General features: G+C 37.4%; 1 protein-coding gene and 2 pseudogenes across 1 annotated transcript; 1 reads left to right on the forward strand and 2 right to left on the reverse strand.

Moving 5' to 3' along the window:
- Positions 1-11,331: 11,331 nt before the first annotated feature.
- LOC138879612 (uncharacterized) lies at positions 11,332-14,335 on the reverse strand. The gene is made up of 3 exons (XM_070159229.1): positions 14,053-14,335; positions 12,807-13,927; positions 11,332-12,207 (listed from the first exon to the last, which is right to left on the reverse strand). Exons 1-3 carry the CDS (start codon positions 14,333-14,335, stop codon positions 11,332-11,334), a joined length of 2,280 nt encoding a protein of 759 aa, XP_070015330.1.
- Positions 14,336-14,831: 496 nt separating this feature from the next.
- On the reverse strand, positions 14,832-16,035 carry LOC104244804 (alcohol acyl transferase 1 allele RGa-like; annotated as a pseudogene).
- Positions 16,036-16,833: 798 nt separating this feature from the next.
- LOC104244805 (geraniol 8-hydroxylase-like) lies at positions 16,834-18,204 on the forward strand (annotated as a pseudogene).
- Positions 18,205-21,685: the final 3,481 nt, after the last annotated feature.

Here is a 21,685-nt window from a genome sequence, read left to right on the forward strand (position 1 = left end):
ATTCAGGATAGACTCCAGTCCAGTCAAGACAGAAGAGCTACGCGAACCGGAAGGTTTGTGATGTTTTCTATATGGTTGGAGAGCGGGTTCTGCTTCGGGTATCGCCTATGAAGGGCGTTATGAGATTCGGGAAGAAAAAGAAGTTGAGCCTAAGGTTTATTGGTCCTTTTGAGATATTGCGGCATGTCGGGGAGGTTGCTTATGAGCTTTCCCTATCTCCCAGCTTGGCAGGAGTTCACCCGGTATTTCATGTTTCGATGCTCTGGAAGTATCACGGTGATCCGTCACACGTGTTGGATTTCAGCTCAGTCTAGTTGGACAAGGATCTATCCTATGTTGAGGAGCCAGTGGAAGTATTAGATAGGGAGATTAGAAACCTGAGGTCAACGAACAACGTATCAATGAAGGTTCATTGGCGGGTTCAGCCGGTCGAGGGGGTGACCTGGGAGACCGAGTAGGATATGCGCAACCACTACCAACTCATCTTTTCACTACTTCAGGTATCTCTCTGTGCTCGTTTGAGGACGAACGAATATTTAAGTGTAGGAGGTTGTGACGACCCGGCCGGTTGTTTTAAGAATTTATGCCCCGATCCCCTATTAACTGCTTTCCCTGTGTTTGTTTTTGCTATTGTCGAGAGGGTTTATTTGGAGTTTCAGAGAGTTTTGGGACACTTAGTCCCTAAATGAGAGCTTAAGTTTTGGAAATTTGACCATAGTCGGAACAGTGTGAAGATGGCCTCGGAGTGGAATTTCGTTGGTTACATTAGATCCGTTGGGTGATTTCGGGCTGAGGGGCATGTTCGGGTTGTGTTTTGGAGGTCCGTAGCTAATTTAGGCTTGAAATACCGAAAGTTGAGTTTTTTGAAGTTTTCGGTTTGATAGTGAGATTTTGATCTAAGGGTCATGATGGGATTCCGGAAGTTGGAGTAGCTCCGTAATGTTGAATGTGACGTGTGTGTGAAATTTCAGGTCATTCGGACGAGGTTTGATAGACTTTTTGATCGAAAGCATATTTTGTGAGTTTTTGAAGTTCTTAGGCTTGAGTCCGATGCTAATTGGTTGATTCAATGTTATTTGAGGTGTTGTGGAGATTTGTATAAGTTTGGATAGTGGTATATGACTTGTTCGTGCTTTTGGTTAAGGTCCCGGGGACCTCGAGATGATTTCGTATGGTTGACGGGAAGGTTTGGAGTTGTGAGTTGCAGCTGAAGCTTCAAGGCTGCTGTCATAATCGCACCTGCAGCTTGGGGACCGCAGGTGCGAGACCGCAGGAGCGGTCGAGCAACCGCAGAAGTGCTTTGAGGCAAAAAGGCAATTGACCGCAGATACGGTCAGCGCATCGCATCTGCGGTAAAGCAGTCGCAGGTGCAGAAGTCCCCCTTTAATGAAATGTCGCAGATGCGACAGGGTCTTCGCAGAAGCAGGACCGCAGATGCGGTTTCACTGGTCAGAAAAGGGACATAATCGAGGGTTTAGTTCAAAACTTGGAAAAATTAAATTGGAGCTCGAGAGAGGGCGATTTTGGAGAAATTTGAAGAGGAAATTAGTGGGTAACAATTCCTTAACCCTTTCTAGTCGTATTCCATTAATCTATTGTTAGTTTTGTCATTTACTTTCGGATTGGAAGTAAAAATTGGAGAAAAATTGGAAGAAAGTTCTTAGACATAGAATTCAAATTTTGATTGGGAATTTGACCTTGTATTTGGATAATTTTGGTATGCATGAACTTGTGAGAGGATGAGGATTTTGAAAATATAAATTCTACCCGATTTCGAGACGTGGGACCAAGGTCCATTTTGGTCATTTTACCTAATTTCACGTGTTAGCTTAGAATTTATTTGTAGAATCAGTTACTTGAAGTGTTATTTACATTATTCAATTGAATATAATAGATTCGGGCCATTTGGAGTCGAGTACTCATGGCTAGAGCATGGTTTCGGGTTGATTTTGAGCTGGTTCGAGGTAAGTGGCTTGCCTAACCTTGTGTGGGGGACATTCCCCTTAGGATTTGTATTGTGATAATTGAAATGCCTTGTACGTAAGGTGACAAGTGCGTACTTGTGCTAATTGTTGAAAATCCTGTTTTCACGAAGTAACTTTAATTATGTTTTTTTCCTTTCCTGCTTACATTACTTGAAATTTAAGCCTGCTGCTAGCTTAGAGAAGCATGTCTAATTGACTTAACTTCTTTATTTGCTTAAACTGCCTTATTTGTATTATGTGAAGCATGGTAGGTTAGAATTACCTATTTTACCTTAGTATGAAGTTGAGTTTAATTGAGTATTCTTTGTGTTATTGCTGTGTGTTTTACTTTGGGACTACAGGACGACATCCCGGGAGATCCCCTGTACATATTTGATTTGATCTGAAGTGCGGGATACCAAGAGATCCCTAGCATATAGTGAGGATACCAAGAGATCCCTAGTCTATATTGAGGATACCAAGAGATCATTGGGATACCAAGAGATCCCTAGCATATATTGAGGATACCAAGTGATCCTCGGGATACCAAGAGATCCCTAGTCTATATCGAGGATACCAAGAGATGCTCAGGATACGAAGATATCCCTAGTATATATTAAGGATACCAAGATATCCTTGGGATACCAATATAGAATCCTCGGGATACTGAGAGATCCCCGGTTATTGTCTTTGTGAAGAGTGATATTTTCTTGTGATTGTTTTTGTCTCTGTTTCAGTTGTTGTTATCCTTATTATCCTAGATTAATTCTTACTGTTAGCTTTCAACTGTACTTCTTATCTTATTTTGTTATACTTTATATTTCATTTAATCTCAGTAGGGCCCTAACCTTCCTCATCACTACCCGACCGAGGTTAGGCTTGACACTTACTGAGTACCGTTGTGGTGTACTCATGCCCTTTCTGCACATGTTTTCATGTGCAGATCCAGGTACCTCCATTCAGACTTATCACTCGTGAGATGAGGCACTTGTAGAGACTCCGAGGTATATCTGCCGCGTCCGCAGACCGAAGAGTCTCTTTCTACTCTCCCTTTTTTTTTGTATTAGCCCTTCTATACTTTTGTTTCCTTACATTCAAAGGCTTATGATCATGAGATTCGGGGTTTTGTGAAATATTATTAGTTTTCGAGAGTCGATATTGTGTATGCCGAACGACACTTTAAAATACTGTTTTATTTTACTATTTCGGGTTTTAATTATTTCTTCCGCAAATCGGTTTATTTTTCGTATTGTTAGGCTTACCTAGTCGTAGAGACTAGGTGCCGTCACGATGGTTCACGGAGGGCGAACCAGGATCGTGACAATTTGGATCGGGTTGCACGCTGGAACAGGCCATGTTGGCTTTTGACTAGCGCTTGAGCACATGCATTATACATATATATATACACATACACACACACACATGCCAGGCATCCGTACTGTGTTGAGTGATTGTGAGTGTGATGCAGTGAGGCATTTGAGTGAGGCACCCCAAATGTACCGAGAATGAGAGTACTTGAGGATATCACTAAGAAATCATTAACTTGACATGTAGACATAGAAATATATTTTTCCTCATGCTAGCTGGTAAATGAAATGTTCTTATCCGTGTTGGGCTTTAATTGTTATACTTGGAAAACATGTATAAATTCCTTAATTATGAACGAGCTGGACATGATATCAATGAGTTATTTACCTATACTGTATAAGGCCCCGTGAATTTCCTACTTAGAACCCCGAATCTCGTGATGCCAAGTTAGGATCATGCGTGCCAAGCTAGGATCCCGTGGTGCCAAGTTAGGATTAAGCTCGCCGCAGTTCGGACCTTTTTGGACTGATCTATGATATAAAAAATCAAGAAATAATGTTTTCCAGAAAATGCGATTCTGCGATCGAGAATGCGGTCGCATATCAGGTATGCGAACCGCATAATCGCTGCAAAGTGAGTCAGTGTGTTAGTCAAATTTAAGGTTAAATATGCGGTCCATTATGCGATCACATCTATGCGGACCGCATAGTCATCGCATAATTTCCTTGGAATTTTGTAAAGAGAGTTCTGCGGTGCATTATGCGACCGCAGAACGGGTATACGGACCGCATTTCTGCCGCATACCCAGACAGAATGTTCAGATTTCGGGAGCACTTTTGCGGTCCATTCTGCGGGCCGCATTTCCACTTTTGCGATCGCATACCTGGCTCGGGGCTCTAATTTTCTAAATTTTAAACCCGACCCCTTATCGATATATTCGGTATTATAGCTCATTTTAAGCATATTTCCTGATGCTTTTAGAGAGAGAGAGAGAGATAGAGAGAGAGAGAGAGAGGGTCTTAGAGAGGGAAGTGCTTCTAATCAAATTACTCTATGAAACCTTGCCAAATCTTTGAAGATAATCAAGTGAGGGCACCTAAATCTTTATCCCAAGAGGTAAGACTCATTACCTCAGCTCTTATTCCTATGCTTAGCAATAAGGGATCACAAGTGAAGTAATTCATGGGTATAAGAATGAATTTCTTGCATGCATATCACACCATAGAATATTGGGAGGTAGTGAACTAAAAAGGAAAGCAATTGGGGTATAAAATGATAGAAACTTCTCTCAAAAGGGCCTAATATCACAATGCACCTCTAGTGTTTGATAGTATGCTCAAAATAAGCTAGAATCTCAATCTCGTCTCTAATTCTCGATTTAATTTGTAATTCTTACACAATAGATTGAAGTGCTAAAATTTCCAGAATTTTGTAAGGAATAAGGAAAGTTTTATTGAGGTATGTATGGCTAAAACCCCGTCTTTTAAAAATTGAGCTTCATCGGTGTTTGTGTGGGCATGGCAAGATTAAAGTTGAATTGTTGCATTTCTTATTGTTTTACATGAGTTGGTGTTGTAACCCTATGTGTGTGAAAAATGTGTCCCAACATAATCAACGTGCTATCTTGACAGCTTGAAAGAGGCAAATGTATGAATTATGTATTGGAAATGTTGCAGCTGAATATATTGTGCTATCTACGTGAAATCTTATCTATTCTTACCTAGTGCCAAGAATGATTTGATAAGTCGTGTCCCCCAAGTGCCTATGAAATAATATATGAGAAATGAATTGATTTATGAGAAGGGAACAATGCCTTGATGAGGCAACCTAGCCGATTGGGTCGAGATCGGACTCCGCTCAAGATAGCGGTGGTATTGGAAAGGTATTGTGAATGAATTCCGGGAAAGAAGGAAAATGAGATTGTGATTGAAGCATATGTCTCAAATGAGGCAACCTAGCCGATCGAGTCGAGATCAGACTCCGCTCATGATAGCGGTGGTATTGTGAACAAATAATGAATAGTGTGAAATGCCCCAAACTAAAAGCTATGGGAAAATGATGTGAAAGTTGTATGATTCTTTTATTTGATAATGTGGTGATCATTTAAAGTTTTGAGTTATACTTGTGATTTCTTATTCTTGTATGAAAGTTCTTTCTAATTTGACGGTGTTTAGTTATACATACTAGTGCTATTCGATGGCACTAACGTCCTTTTTGCCGGGGGCGCTACATTTTTTTAAAATGAATGTAGGTGGCTCCATAGCGGATAGTGCCGATCGTGTGTAGCGGAGCATCCTCTTCTCAAACTCTTGGTGAGACTCTTCCTCCTTCAAGGGGTTTTGTGTCATGCCTTTTGTTATAGATGTCTCTTTTGAGGTATAGCCGGGGCCTTATTGCCGGCATTGTTATCGCTGTCTTGGGTATCTTTAGAGGCTCCGTAGACATATGTGTAGGTTATGTACGGGCGTTGGATGAGTCTACGAACTATGATGTAATTCAAATTCTCGTTTTGCTAAAGTGTAATTGTATGTAAATCTTGGGAACTTAATTACGGATTAATGTTGTGATTTAAAATGAACTAACTTTGTAGAATGCACTATCTTTCCTCGTCTAAGCAAATGAATGAAAGCATGGTTTCCTTATTCGTATCGAGTTGAGTAGGAAGTGTTTGATAAGACTTGCTTAGTTGGGTTTACTCGTTTGAGCGCCGGTCGCGCCTCCCGAGGTTGAGGCGTGACATACTGTTTCCTTTATATTTAATTATATTGGTCTCTGACTGTTTCTTCTGAGCTCGCCACTTCTTTCAGTCCAAAGTTAGGTTTGTTACTTATTGAGTACATGAGTTCGGTTGTACTCATACTATAATCTGCACTTCGTGTGCAGATCCAGGTACTTCCAGACATGATGGTTGCTATAGCTATGTTGGTACCAGTTTTTGGGAGACTATGAGGTAGCTGTTATGTTCTCCGCATACCTTGAAGTTCTCTTTCATTTAATTCTATTATTACTGTTCTATTGTTCAGATAATGTATTGAGGATTTGGTCTTGTATTTTGATATTCAGTAGTGCTCAGGCACTCGTTGACACCAGATTATTGGGATGGTTATAGTGGCATTATAGTTGTTTTCACAATTATTTTATGATATTTTCACTGTTGAGTTTATTAAATTCTGTTTTATTGAATTTACTGCTATAGAGGAATTGTTTGCTTGCATAACAAGTAGTGTTAGGCGCCACCGGGTTCCGATGAGAGTTGGGTCGTGGCAAGTTGGTATTAGAGCACTAGATTGCTAGGGACTCACGAGTCATGAGCAAGTTTAGTAGAATCTTGCGGATTGGTTAAAAGACGTCTGTACTTATCTTCGAGAGGCTACCGAACCATTAGAAAACTTCACTTTCTTGTATTCTTGTCATGCTAATTTGTTAATTTTGAAGTCTGAACCTCTATTCTTTTATCCTCTCACAGATGGTGAGAACACATTCAACTGATTAGTCACCAGTACCACCAGTTAGGGCCACGAGAGGCTGGGGCCGAGGTAGAGGCCGAGTTGGGGCTCGCACTGCAGCGAGGGCATCACTTGTGGAGCCACCAGTTTTTCTAGTGAAAGAGCATGTACCAGATACCATTGAGCCGGTGGGACCAGCTCTGACACCGGCGGTACCCATTGTGATACCTGGCCTTCAGGAGACTTTGGCTCATATTTTGAATGTGTGTGCGGGCTTGGCTTAGGCGATTTCTATGCCAGTTGTACCAGCTACCTCACAGGCTAGGGAGGAGCCCGTACTCCCGCTGCCTGTACTCTAGAGCAGCTAGCTCAGGGTCATCAGACCCCAAGGGTATTACCAATACAACTAGTTGTTGCTGCTCGGGCCGAGGTTAGTCTACCTATGACTGATGCAAAGAAGAGGAGGTTGGACCAATTTAGGACGCTTGATCTGCCTGAGTTCAGCGAGGGAGAGTCAGAGGATGCTCAAGATTTTATGGACCGGTGTCATCAGATTCTTCGCACAATGGGTATTGTGCATATAAATGGAGTTGCTTTCACTACTTTTCAGCTGATAGGGGCAACCTACAGATGGTGGCGAGATTATGAGTTAGACTGGCCAGCTGGCGCAACACTACTTATGTGGCATGAGTTTTTAATTCTCTTCTTAGAGAAGTTTGTTCCACAAACTCATAGAGAGGAGTTGTGTAGGGAGTTTGATTAGCTACGCTAGAGAGATATGATTGTGACTTAGTATGAGATGAGATTCACGAAATTGGCCCGTCATGCCATATGGTTGGTCCCACTAAGAGAGAGAGAGGATCAAGAGGTTCATTGATGGTCTCACTCTAGCAAGTTGTGTTAGGCGCTGTCGCGGCTCCTGTGAGAGTTGGGACGTGACAATTAATTTGCAATTTGTAGTAGGGAAAAGTGAAAAAAAACTATATTTCCCTGGAAAATACCTTTTAGTTTTCTAAAATAACCAGTTATTATTGTTTTTCTAAAACCAATATGCAACCCAAATGTGTATGTTTTAGTTTGGGAAAATACATAAGTTGCATCCTGTACTTGTCCCGAAAAGTCAGTTTCAGACTCAACCTTTATGGGCGTTCTAATACCATCCTATCATTGTCCAAGATGAATTTATTTACCCCCTAAAATGTAACAACCAAATTCTACCCAAGCAGTGTTTACACGCGTTGACACGTGGTATTTTCATAATTTTTTATTTTTTTCTTTTTACTGAAATAATCCTCCCCCCACTCGAACCTTTCTTTCTCTCTTTCTTCCTCCCATCGTTAATTTTTCCTTTTTCAGAGAAAATTTTCCAGCTCGTCTCTTTCTGGATTATGGTGAATGCACAGAGATTGTGAACAAATATTAATAAGTATTTTCATCTCTTTACTCATGTATTGCTAGAATTTCCATGGCAATTTATGTTGCCTACAATGAAGCTATAAATTTTGGTCTATTTAAAAACCTTTGTTACAAATCTAATGTTTAGCTATTTGGTGATAGAGAAATCACTTTCGCTTCTAGATCTACAAGCGCCCAATATTTTATCTCTTTACTAAACAATAATAAATTGAAGAGAAATTGAAAAAAATTAATGAATTTATTTTATGAAGGTTTTTTTTCGTAACTGAAAAAATTTATTTTATGTAATCGTTCATTACCAGAACATATGGTTTATCCTAATGAAGCACCAACTATAATCATTGAAGATGATTTTTCAGTGAAGGTGCTATTAGGTCAATAAACTAGCTTTTTGGTGATAACTCTTTTACAATGGTGGGATGGGTGTTCGTATGGTGGCATCGATGAGTATTTCATGTTTATATGGTGGTAGCGATGGCTATTTGTATGGTGGTGTTCTCCGGCGGAAATGGAGGAGAGGGAATAAGAAAAGGAAAGAGAGAAAGAGAAGAAAACAGGAAAAATAAAAAAGAAAAAGGAAAAGAATTTAAAAGGGTTGGTATTACATTAAATACAACTAATTAAGTGTAATTAAATGTAACAACCAATAAAGAAATGACATCTATATAATTTAAGCAGCTTTTATTATTTTTTCATCTTCCCATGCGCTTTGAGTGACGTGAACCCACTTTCTTTGTCAGTTCATCTTTGAAGGAGGTATTAATTTCACTATGGATAAGAATAAGATAGTATTAAAATGCCCGTAAAGGTTGATTCTGAAACTGACTTTTCGGGACAAGTTCAGGGTGCAACTTATGTATTTTCTCTTTTAGTTTTTCTAAAAACAAAACTTCCAACAGAAACAATTAATTATTTCAGAAATAAATCCAAACACATTGCCCCTACTAGGGGTGGGCATTCGGTGTTTCGGTTCGGTATTTAAGAACTTCGGTTCGGTATTTCAGTATTCGATTTATCAATTGTATATACCAAATACCGTACCAAAGTAGTTAGGTACGATTTGATATTTCTGATTTTGATTCGGTACGATTTCGGTTTGATACATAATGAATCACATTGTGCTAATTTATCAACACCACTGCAAAGAGAAAGGATTTACAACGAGAAGGAAAATTTATCAACACCACTGCAACGTATTACTACTAGTAACTTATAATTATATATAAGATACTAAATACGATTACTATAAATTGTTAAAATACAAATTGAATGTTAAAGAACGAAGAAGTTGTAAACACATTGAAAAGTTTAAGACAAAAGAATGAAGGTAAAAAAAAAGGTTGAAAAGTTCTTCACTCGCAGCACTCGGTGTGTACTCTGTTCTTCACTTCTTTGTTTGACAAGAGAAACCTAATTCTAACTTGGAAACAAGGGAAAGTGAGTAAGAGAGTAAAGGATTGAGCTTAATTTTATTGGGCTAGAAATAGAAACTTGGGCTGGGTTAAGGCAGTGTAGGTAGGACTAGGATTGGAAAAGCACATAAATAATTCGGTATTTCGGTATACCGAAATACCGAAATATCGAAATCTTAATACCAAGAACCGTACCGATATACCGAATAACCGAAAATTTAATACTGAATTATACCGAAATACCGAAAAAACTGAAACCGAAATACCGAACTGTTATAATTCAGCTAAGAAGAAGATGTAATTGATATGGAGATGAAGAGTATGAAGAAGATGGAGCAGAGAGTTTGAGTAGAGAGAGAAAGTAGGCAGAGCTTTCTATATCTTGTATTAGAAAATGAAAACTTAACTTTTTTTTACAAAGGAGTTAGTTTAAATAAGCTAAAGAAGTTAACAACTAAATAGGAAATGACTAAACCACCCTTTTATACTTTAACACTTCCCCTCAAGTTAGGTGGTATGAAGATGTTTAAAACACCTAGCTTGGAGTTTAGATATTCATGTTGAACTTTACTAAACCCTTTTGTAAGGAGATCAACAGGATGGTCCTTTGTTGCAATATACTTGGTGATTACCAAGCCTTGTTGAACTCTTTCTCTTATAAAGTGACAATCTATTTCTATGTGTTTGGTCCTTTCATGATATACAGGATTAGTAGCTATTTGAATAGCTGCTTTGCTGTCACAATATATTTCAACTGGTAGTTTACTATCTGCATCCCCTTCTTTCAGTAGTCCAATGAGCCAAATCAGCTCTGCTACACTTGTTGCTAGGCTTCTGTATTCAGCTTCTGCTGAACTCTTTGAGACTGTAGTTTGTTTCTTAGATTTCCATGAAACTAGAGAATCTCCAATTTTAATAAGGAATCCTGTTACAGATCTTCTGGTAAAAGGGCAAGAACCCAATCTACATCTCAATATGCAGTAATAATGTTGCTGGATTTGCTAGATAAAAGTATTCCTTGACCTGGCTGATTTTTTATATATTTTACAATCCTCAATGCTGCATCCATGTGAGACTTCTTAGGTTGTTGAAGGAATTGACTTAGTGTTTGTACACCAAATGATATGTCAGGTCTTGTTACTATTAGATATAACAGTTTACCAATGAGTCTTTGGTAAACTTGTTGATCAGTAAGAGGATCTTCTTCAGATTTGATACCTTTTCCAATCTGATCATCATATGCTTTTGATGTGAGCTTCATGTTGGTGTCTATAGGAGTTACATCAGGCTTATCTGCTGACAATCCAGCTTCAGATATGAGTTCTAGTTCATATTTTCTTTGATGCATGATAATTTCATGCTTTGACCTTGCAAATTCAATACCTAAGAAATACTTTAACTCTCCCAAATCTTTCATCTTAAAAGCTTTATGCAGGGACTGTTTATTTTCTTCAATTAGTTTCAAATTGTCTCCTGTGATTAACATATCATCAACATAGACTAGTACCATTACACTTCCCTCACTTGTCCTTTTTATAAATAGAGAATGATCAAATTGACTTTGTCTGAACTGAAAATTTAACAAAGATTCTAACAACTTTGCATTCCATTGCCTTGGTGCTTGTTTAAGCCCATACAAGAATTTGATTAGTCTACATACTACTTTATTCTCCCCCTCACTTGAAAATCCTTGGGGCAAATCCATGTAGATTTCATCATGAAGATCTCCTTGAAGAAAGGCATTATACACATCCATTTGGTGTATATGCCATTGTTTTGCTGCTGCTAAAGCCAAATTGTCCTAATAGTTACCATTTTCACTACAGGTGAAAATATTTTTTGGTAGTCAATCCCTTCCTTTTGACTGTACCCCTTTGCTACTAATCTAGCCTTGAATCTTTCAATCTCACCTGTAGCTTTGTATTTGATCTTGAAGATCCATTTACACCCTATAGGTTTCTTACCTTCTGGTAGTGTGACAATTTCCCAGGTATTATTGTTCTCAAGTGCCTTTATTTCTTCATTCATTGCTTCCACCCATCTAGGATCTTTTACTACCTCAGAATAGTTTGCAGGCTCAATAACAGAAGAAAACACACTCATATAAGATTGATATTTGGGTGATAGTTGATCATATCCTAGATAATTGTTTATTGCATAAGGTTCATCTCTGTGAATATTCAGTGATACAAAGTCTTTCATCCATATAGGTGGATTTTTGTCTCTTGTTGATTTTCTAACAATAATTTGTTGAGGTTGAGTCTGTTGAGGTATTTGTTGATCTGTCATAGTTTGTTCTAAGTGTTGAGAGTATACCTGAACATCTATAATTGGTGAAGGTGTATTTGTATTTGTATCTGTTTCTGCTACTTCAAAGTCTTGATTTTGTTGTTGAACCATAGTGTTTGGAAGGTTGTTTGTAAGACTAGTCTCAGGTATAACATCTAGTGTTATCCCTGTATGCAGAGTAGGATCTATAAATAAGGACTGTGCTGCAGTTTTGTTTCTATAACTGAAAGGGAATATGTCTTCCCTAAATGTCACATCTCTGCTAACAAAGAAAGACTGATTAGCAATATCAAATAAAATGTATCCTTTTTGGACCTCTGAGTATCCCATATGAACAACCTTATTAGCTCTTGGCATAATTTTATCATGTTCCTACACAACCTTTGCAAAGCATAAGCAACCTAACACCCTAAGATGTTCTAGAGAAGGCTTCTTCTGGTATAATTTTTCATGTTACCTATGACTGAACTAGGCATCCTATTTATCAAATATACTGCTGCTAACACACAATGACCCCAGTATTTGATTGGAATTTGAGCTTGAAATCTAAGAGCTCTGGTTACTTCAAGTATATGTCTATGTTTCCTTTCAGCTACTCTATTTTGCTGAGGGGTATAAATACAAGTCCTGTGATGAATAATCCCTAAGTTCTTGAACAGATTATCACACATTGAGTTCATAAATTCTGTTCCATTATCAGTTCTTATAATTTTTACTGTCTTATCAAATTGATTTTTAACATAAGTAAGGAAATATTGTAAAGATATAAACACATCAGATTTCTGTTTAAGTAGAAATATTCAAGTCATTCTTGAGTAATCATCAACTATTGTAAGAAAATATCTATTACCATCAAATGTATTCACTTTGTAAAGTCCCCACAAGTCTGTATGTATCATGTAAAAACAATAGGTACTTTTAATGCTACTAGAATGAAAAGGCAACCTAGTTTGTTTAGCACAAGAACATACCGTGCATTTGCTGATCTTTTCTCTAATGAATGGTAAGCTAACATGTAAAATTTTCTGTAATCCTATAGTAGACAAGTGACCAGGTCTTTTGTGCCACAGATCCACATCTAGCTGCTTGTTTAGATTTTCAACTTCTGAGGCTGCTAATGCAATCCTTTTATTCTTCTCCGTTATTTGTCTTAGTAAGATGTAGAGCCCATCTTCTTCCTTACCAATCTCCCTCACTTTTCCAGTGAAGAGATCCCAGAAGAAGCAAAAATTAGGGAAAAAGGTTGCTGAACATTTTAGTTCCTTAGTAGCCTTAGACACAGATAATAGATTAAATTTGAATTGTGGCACATGAAATACATTAGAAATTGTATTCTCATCTGATAGAGAACTTGAACCTATATGTGTGACTTGTGTTATATCACCATTTGGTAAGAAGACTTTTTTTGGATTTTCAATCTCAATTATTGAGGATTTATCTAACATGTTAATATCAGAAACCATGTGATTTGTAGCTCCAGTGTCTATAATCCAATTATAAGATTCATCAGAGACTAGTAGAGCTTTAGGATTACCTGTCAAATTTGCTGCAGAATTGTCTGATGAAGGTATTGAAATCTTGTTTAGCATATGGACAATTTGATCATATTGATCCTTGGTGAAAGTGTAGTTTCCTAATTGAGTTCCAGCAGCATTCTCACATGATAGACCATATGTACTTGGCTTTTGATTGAAGCTATTACTTGCATTCTGTTCTACCACATTTGTGTTCACCCCATAGTTGAATGTTATGGGATTATTCTGATCCATCTGAGAGTTATCTGTGAGTACATTGACTGCATTTGCACTATGATTAGGATAGTGAATCCCAGAATTTTTCTTCTTCTTGAAATCTGCAGGATACCCTACAATTTTATAGCAATTTTCTTTGCTGTATCCTTTAAGCTTACAAAAATCACACTGTATGTTGTAATTTTTCTTGAATCTTTGAGGCTGATTATTACCACTTCTTGAGTACATAGCCATACCATAACTACCAGGAATTGCATTAGGATTAGTTCCTAACACACCGGACATAGCTGCAACTGATTTTTGGCTTTCAGCACTAACTATCATTGCATATGCTTGATTCACTGTAGGTAACAGACTTCACATTAAAATCTGACTTCTAGCCTGTGAGTATGACTCATTTAGCCCCATCAAAAACTAATACAATTTCAATTTTTTAAATATAACACAAAATCTCTTGATTTTTCACAATCACACCCAGGAGTAAGCACTAATGCCTCAAACTCTTCCCACAAATCTTTCATTCTTGAGAAGTATACAGAGACTGAGGCAATCCCTTGAGTTAAAGTTGCAATTTCTTTGTGTAGGTTGAAGGTTCTTGACCCATCAATTTTATTAAATCTTTCTAATAAATCTTCCCAAACAGCTTGAGCACTAGATGCATACATAATTCCTCCGAACAGCCCCTTAGCCACAGAATTCATTATCCAAGGTAGAACAATTGCATTGACTCTCTCCCAGTGATTTTCCATGGTTATTGGAAAGTTTTCTTTCTTGCATGTCCCATCGACTATGTCTAGTTTGTTTCTTCCTAGCAATGCTACTCTCATAGATCTATTCCAGATTGAATAGTTTTCAATCCCTGTCAATTGAAATGAAATTATTTGAATTCCACTTACATCGGCTGGTGACAAGAATAGTGGATGATTGTAGTCCAATCCTGCAATTGAGTTTCCAGAATTTTGAGTGCCCAGATTTGCAAGATTGCCCTCGATTGTTCATTAGTGATAGCCATGGATTCTTGACCTTCAGTGACCAGATTTTTCACTAGAATTGCAACTAAGTTTTGATCGATTTACAAGCTTCAGTTTCGTAGCTTGTAGAGCTCTGATACCATGTTATAATTCAGCTAAGAAGAAGATGTAATTGATATGGAGATGAAGAGTATGAAGAAGATGAAACACAAAGTTTGAGTAGACAGAGAAAGTAGGCGGAGCTTTCTATATCTTGTATTAGAAAATGAAAACTTATCTTCTTTTTACAAAGGAGTTAGCTTAAATAAGCTAACTAAGTTAACAACTAAATAAGAAATGACTAAACTACCCTTTTATACTTTAACACGAACTAATTCGGTCCGGTTTGGAATTCGGTTTTTCGGATTTTATGCCCACCCCTAGCCCCTACCATATATATTATTGAAATCCAAACATGTACATCGATTTCAGAAAACATTAGATTTACTTGGCAATCCAAACACCACCTATATCTTTGCTACTTTCTTGAGACCTTTCACGACCTTTGAAGTTATAATATTGTACGTAGAATCTTCGAATCTTTCCATTGCTCTTGGAGGCAAGCTTATTGGTACCAGAATGCCCTTCTGCCCTTTGTTACTTTTACAAGGCACTAAGTAGCTAACAAATGAATGAGCCTTAGCAACCCCACCATATTTTGGTTCTCCCCATCCAAAATCAACTTTTCAAAACCTACATGAGCAATGTTTGAAATAGCAAAATTCCATGAAAGTGATATGATAGGTCTCCCCTTAATCACCATTAGATCTGCCAAAGATCTAAAATACTCCTCATTCACTTGATTCTTGGCTTTCTTGACTAAATCAAGAGCATACGTCAATGGATATGTACCTACATGTCCTGCTTTTGATACTACTGCTGAAAAAGAAAATGCATTACCGTAATATCCATGTGGTATTTTCAAACTTTCAAATCTTTCACGCGCTGTCACAAGAGACGACATACGCACCTGAATCAACATAAGAGGGCAATCAATGATCCCATCAGAACCTGGTACATTGTACAACAAATCCTCCAAGAATGGACATGGAGGTTTAATGGAGTCTCCTAGCATCTCAAGTTCCACATCTGCACAGGCTTCTGTAAACAAGATTCCTTCACCATTACAGTTTACCATAAGCTTTCCATTAGGTCCTTCAATGAGCCTACCAGCTAATGGATAGTAAAAAACTAGTGTTTTCGACAATGCATCTTTAATCACCTTAGCGGGATCTATCCCTTCCATTGAAGGGTTGTTTTTGTAAAACATTAAAATATATGTATGAAAACGTAGACATCCTTGATCATCTATGTCTGAAAGGTACTTTACTTCTCGAGGAGTACTTGTTGCTGGAACGACTAGTTCTGACTCACGTCGTGTAACTGACAATGCTGAAGTCGAAGAAAGTTGTTCCATTGTAGAAAAAGAAAATAATAAGTTTCAGCAAGTTCAAAATGGAAATGTGAGAGATTAAAACTGATGGAAAGGTTGATTTATATAAAATTCTTTGGTGGTGTCCCTAGTACAAGGAAAAATGAGAATCATAAATTCATTCAAAACTAAAACGAGTATTTTGATCTACTCATGATTGGACAATTTAGTATACATAAGACTTTAATCAAGTGACTATATTTTCTTAAAGTCAACTCTATTAAGTAGTAATTATTTTTGTGAATTATATGTTGCTTACAATATTTAGTTTGGTTTTCTTTAGCCGTCCCAGATGACCTTTTTATTTTATTTTATAAAATTTCATTACCGATGCTTTCACCTCCCCTGGTGATATTAGACGGTAAGGCGTCGACCCCAACCTTGTATATTAATATCCAAAAAGAGAATACATGAAGGGAGGAACATAAAACCTTACCTCCACAAATGTTAAATGAGTATTAGAATTCCTAATACTGTAAATTTATCCAAATCACAAAAAGATGGTGTTGTAACAATCGTATCATTATTTACATGCACACGTAGAGTTATAATCAATGAAACAGTAAATAAAAGGAGGTGCAATATATGAGTATATTTACAGAAAGAAGCCACCGGTTTTGGTTTGGTTTAATTGCCCACTAGGGCTAATTAATTAGGAGAACAGGACTAATTAATTTTTGGTTTGGTTTACTTACCCACTAGGACTAATTAATTAGGATTATGTCAAGGAATATGTTTACATCAGCCTAAATAAGTGCCCTTTATTGTGCAAGTTTCATAATTAAGGTGTACTATATCCAATTTGTTAAAGCCATAACCAATAAATCTCCCTCATGACCACATGGCTATAGTTTAAGCTCTTATGGTCAACTGATTATGGCTTTTGCTTTGAAGACTATTCTAATAACATGGTTGAGGCTAAAGCCGTGTTCATTGGAATCAAATGTTGTATTGCAAATAATTTGCAGCAGAGCAGATGATGGTTGAATCAGACTTTGCTATTGATTATTGTTACAAGTGTGGTCAAGATTATGAAGCTGTAGATATTGATAAAGAAACTTTTAAGTTAACCTTAAATTTGCTGTCCAACACCATTTTCTCTATTGATTTAGAAGACACTGCTTCAGAATTTAAATTCTCGGTGCGTGGTATACTTGTGGAAGCTGCCAAACCCAATTTGGTTGACTACTTCCCTTTCCTAGAGAAAATTGATCCTCAAGGTATTGATCAAGTGCATTAATTTATTAGAGAGAGTAGAATTTTTATTAATTAATTAATTATATTATGTCTCAATAGGTATAAGGCGTCGCATTACCAATCACGCGACAAAAGTCTTGGACCTTTTCAGACGTTTGATCGATGAACGACTACAAGAGAGGAAGCTAAGAAATGATACAAAGGGTGATGTTTTAGACGTGCTTCACAACATTAGCAAAGATAGCCCAGAAGAGCTTGATGGGATTCACATTGAGCGCTTGTTATTTGACTTATTTGTAGCAGGGACAGAAACTATATCTATCAAGTGTATTAGTATGGGCAATGGCAGAATTACTTAAGAATCCACATATTTTAGAGAAAGCCCAAGAAGAAGTTGCGGATTTAATTGGTAAAGGCAAACTGGTAGAAGAAGCTGATGTTGCAAAATTGCTTTACTTGCAATGCATAGTGAAAGAAACATTAAGAATACACATCCCAGTTCCCTTCTTAATTCCGCGAAAAGTTGAGGAAGATGTTGAGATTTGTGGCTATATTGTTCCGAAAAAATCACAAGTACTTGTCAATGCGTGGGCTATAGGTTGCGACTCTAATATATGGGAAGATCCATTGGTTTTTAAGCCGGAGAGGTTTTTGGAGTCAGAAGTAGATTTTCGTGGTCAGGATTTTGAGCTCATTCCATTTGGTGCTGGTCGAAGAATTTGTCCTGCATTGCCTTTGGCGGAAAGGATAATTCCGGTAGTGCTAGGTTCATTGATAAATAAATTTAATTGGAAATTAGATGGTGGAATTGATCCTAAAGTCTTGAACATGGATGAAAAATTTGGTCTTACTTCGCTGAAAGCCCAACCTCTACGAGCAATCCCAATTCCACTGTAGCTGCAGATTCTTTCCTTTCGTCGTCCTGTAATAAGGCCATGCCATTTCTACTTCTGCATCAAAATAATACACTTTTACATGCTTTCAGTTTGTTTCCTAATAGTATAATCTCATACTTTCACCAAAGATTAATATTATACGCTTCTAGAAAAAGGCATCTGTTTCGAAGAGTATAATACTGTTTGAAATACATAAACAGTAGAAATAAAGTAAAGAGGGTTATTTCGAGGCATGCGAACGGAGTAACATGGATACCTTGAAGTCTCCAATAAGCTAAACACAAGCACGCCTCCCTAGCAATCTGCCCGACAGAAGTATCTGGACCTGCACAAAAATATGCAGAAGCGTAGTATGAGTACATCATACTCAGTACCCAGTAAGAATCAAGACTAACCTTGATAAAATAGTGACGAGGTTCAAGTCATGTGCTACTCACTAGTCAAATAACGTGTGCAATATATATAAAAAAAAACTAACACTAGAAAATACAAGAAGATAATATCAACAACCTCATAGAGCTGGTGACAACAACTCAATATAGAAAAACTCATCTTTGTCAACAAGACATCAAATAGGAGTAGGGCATGTGATAGCATCTCAAATTCAACTAACAACTCATAAAAGTACAAGACAAAATTTTTTAAGAAACAAATATGCAATCAAAATCAACCCCGTTTCAATACAAAAATAACATCAAGAATGGCACCCCAAAATACCACATAACCTCATCAATAGTGTCATCCTTATTTCATCACATATGCACACTGCACTGCACATAACAATGAAATGCCTCCCTTATTTCCCCACATGCATATATCGCCACCCTTATTTCGTCACATACACATATAACAACAAAATACCTCCCTTATTTCGCCACATGCGCATATTGCCATCCTTTTTTGTCACATGGGCAACTTGAGATAGCGCTACCCTTATTTCGCCCCAGACGCACACGATAGATACAATCGCACGATAAAGACTTATTGTTGATACCCCTAATCAATTCACTCAACTTGTCCATGTGAAGACTCGATAGGTTGTTTTGAGTACTAACCCTTATTTTTGTGTTCCGAGATCTCTCATAGATCCATTAAATGTTATATGACTTTCGTGCATGATCCGTGTCATTTTACGAAAAGTTTGTATGTGAAATTTTAAAGAAAATTTAGATTTTAGGATTTAAAAACAAGTTTAGTTGACCACGGTCAACATTCTTGGTAAATGATCTCGGATCCGTATTTTGACGATTCCAGTAGGTTCGTATAATATTTTTAAACTTGTACGCACATTTGGTTGGCGTCTAGGGTGACCCGAGCGCGTTTCAACGCATTATGTGAAAGATTGTAAAAAATGAGTTTTCAAGTTGAAATCTTGTATTTTGGTGATCGATTCTTGTTATTTAATGTTATTTTGATTATTTGAGGTAGCGAGCAAGTTTATATGATATTATTACACTTGTTTGCATGTTCGGTTTTGGAGCCCGAAGGGCTTGGTGTGGGTTTCAAATTGGTTTCGGACCATTTTGAACTTGTTGGAACTGCTGGTTTTTGCTTCTGGTGTCCAATGCTTCGTGATCGCAAAAAGGAAGAATTTGGGCTAGGGCTGGTACTCTTCGCGAATGCGTGAGGTAGGACGCGAACGCAAAGCCGTGGGGGAATTATCCTTCGATGCTTTGGGGGATCTGGGGGATGGCAGGTGGTTCTTCTTCACGAACGCGGAGGCTTAGATGGGGATGTCTTCACGAATGGGAATGGGGCCTCGTGAACCGCATAGGATTTTGGGCTAGTGCTCTTCGCGAATGCGTCAGGTGCTTCGCAAACGCGAAGAAAACCTGACGGCATAGCTATTTAAATGCTGAAAGTTAGAGATTTATTCATTCAACACCATTTTTGGAAACTAGAGCTCGGACTAGAGAAAATTTTGAGAAGATTTTCATCTCAACTTCATTGGTTAGTAAATATTAACTACTTTTGATGTATTCCCATAATCACCCATTGATTTTTTACCTTAATCTATGAATTTTATGGTAGAAATTAGGGATTTTGGGTAGAAATTAGAAATTTTATAAAATTGAGATTTAGACCTCAAATTGAGGTTAGATTCCAAAATAAATTACATAACGGGACTTGGGGGTGAATGCGTATCGGGTTTTGGGTCCGAATCTCAAGTTTTGACCAAGAGGATACGGGTTTAACTTTTGTTGACTTTTTTTAATTTCATAAAAGATTGGATATTTCTCACTCGCAGGTAGTTTCTAAAGTTTATTTTGAATTGTTTGAACTATATTTGGCTAAATTTGATTGCTTAGGAGGCTAATTTTAAAGGAAACACCATTGTTGATCATTGATTTGGTTGCAGGAAGAGGTAAGCGTCGTGGTTGACATGGACTTGAGGGAATTAGGAATTGATTGGATTATTTGCTATATGATTTATGTAAAGGATAGGGTATATGTAAGATGACGAGTGTATATACATAGTCGCGAGTTAAGCATGCGCGTAGGGATATTTATTTATTGTCTTCAAGCTGTTCATGCTATTATTTAATCCATGTTATTACTTGTTAAATGCTCTAATTATTACATGCCCTTATTTGTTACATTCATGCCTCTAACCGTTACATGCCTTAATTTGCTAATTATTTTCATGTATCCGTGTCTTTAATTATTGTCTGTCTTTACTTGCCTTTTGACCTTGTGTGTTATTAGATAGCTACTTTTATCCGCTTTATATCTTTAATTATGTAATTCTTCGTTTACATTTTATTTGAGATACTTCATAGTTGGTTGTAGAAGTACATTTATATTATTATTGTATAGGATCGAGTTGCGCGCCGCAACGATTATTGGCATTATTGTGTGGGATTGAATTGCATGCTGGATATTGGTGTTTATTTTTTGGTATCGGGTTGTAAGTCGCAACAGGGAGTGTGTGTGTGTATATATATTTGTGAATCTAATTGCGCATCGCAATGGAAAAGACTTATCATGTGTGTATGTTAGTGGATCCGATTGCACGCCACAATGTAGAAGACATATTTCAGTATGTTTAACTGTTGTTACTGTATCCATGTTAAATTGAGAAGTTTATCATAAGTGTTATTCTGGGCCATCTGCTATGTATTTTCTGTTCAAATTTTCATGTTATACTTGTTTTCTCTATTTTGTTGTTATTTTATTATATTCGTACATGTTTTTAATGAGTGCCTTATTTTAATTTCGTCACTACCTCATCGAGGTTAGGCTCGGCACTTATAGAGTATATGGGTCGGTTGTACTCATCTACACTTTAGCACTTCTTGTGAAGATTTTGGTGTTGGTCCTAGTATCAGTTAGTAGAGGCTCCCTCGGATTAGCTTTTCACTGAGACTTGAGGTAAAGTTGCACGGCGATCGCAGTTCTTGAAGTCCCCTTCTTTATCTAGTTTATAGTTTAATTTGTTTCAAACAATTGTATTTTCATTCAGACATTGGTTGTAGCACTTTTAGAATGCTCAAATACTTGTGACACTAGATTCCAAGATTTGGGCTAGTCAGTGTTTGGAGTATTTATATTTGTTTTTGAAAC

The sequence above is a fragment of the Nicotiana sylvestris genome, chromosome 10 (genome assembly GCF_000393655.2).
Source record: "Nicotiana sylvestris chromosome 10, ASM39365v2, whole genome shotgun sequence".
Classification (NCBI taxonomy): domain Eukaryota; kingdom Viridiplantae; phylum Streptophyta; class Magnoliopsida; order Solanales; family Solanaceae; genus Nicotiana; species Nicotiana sylvestris.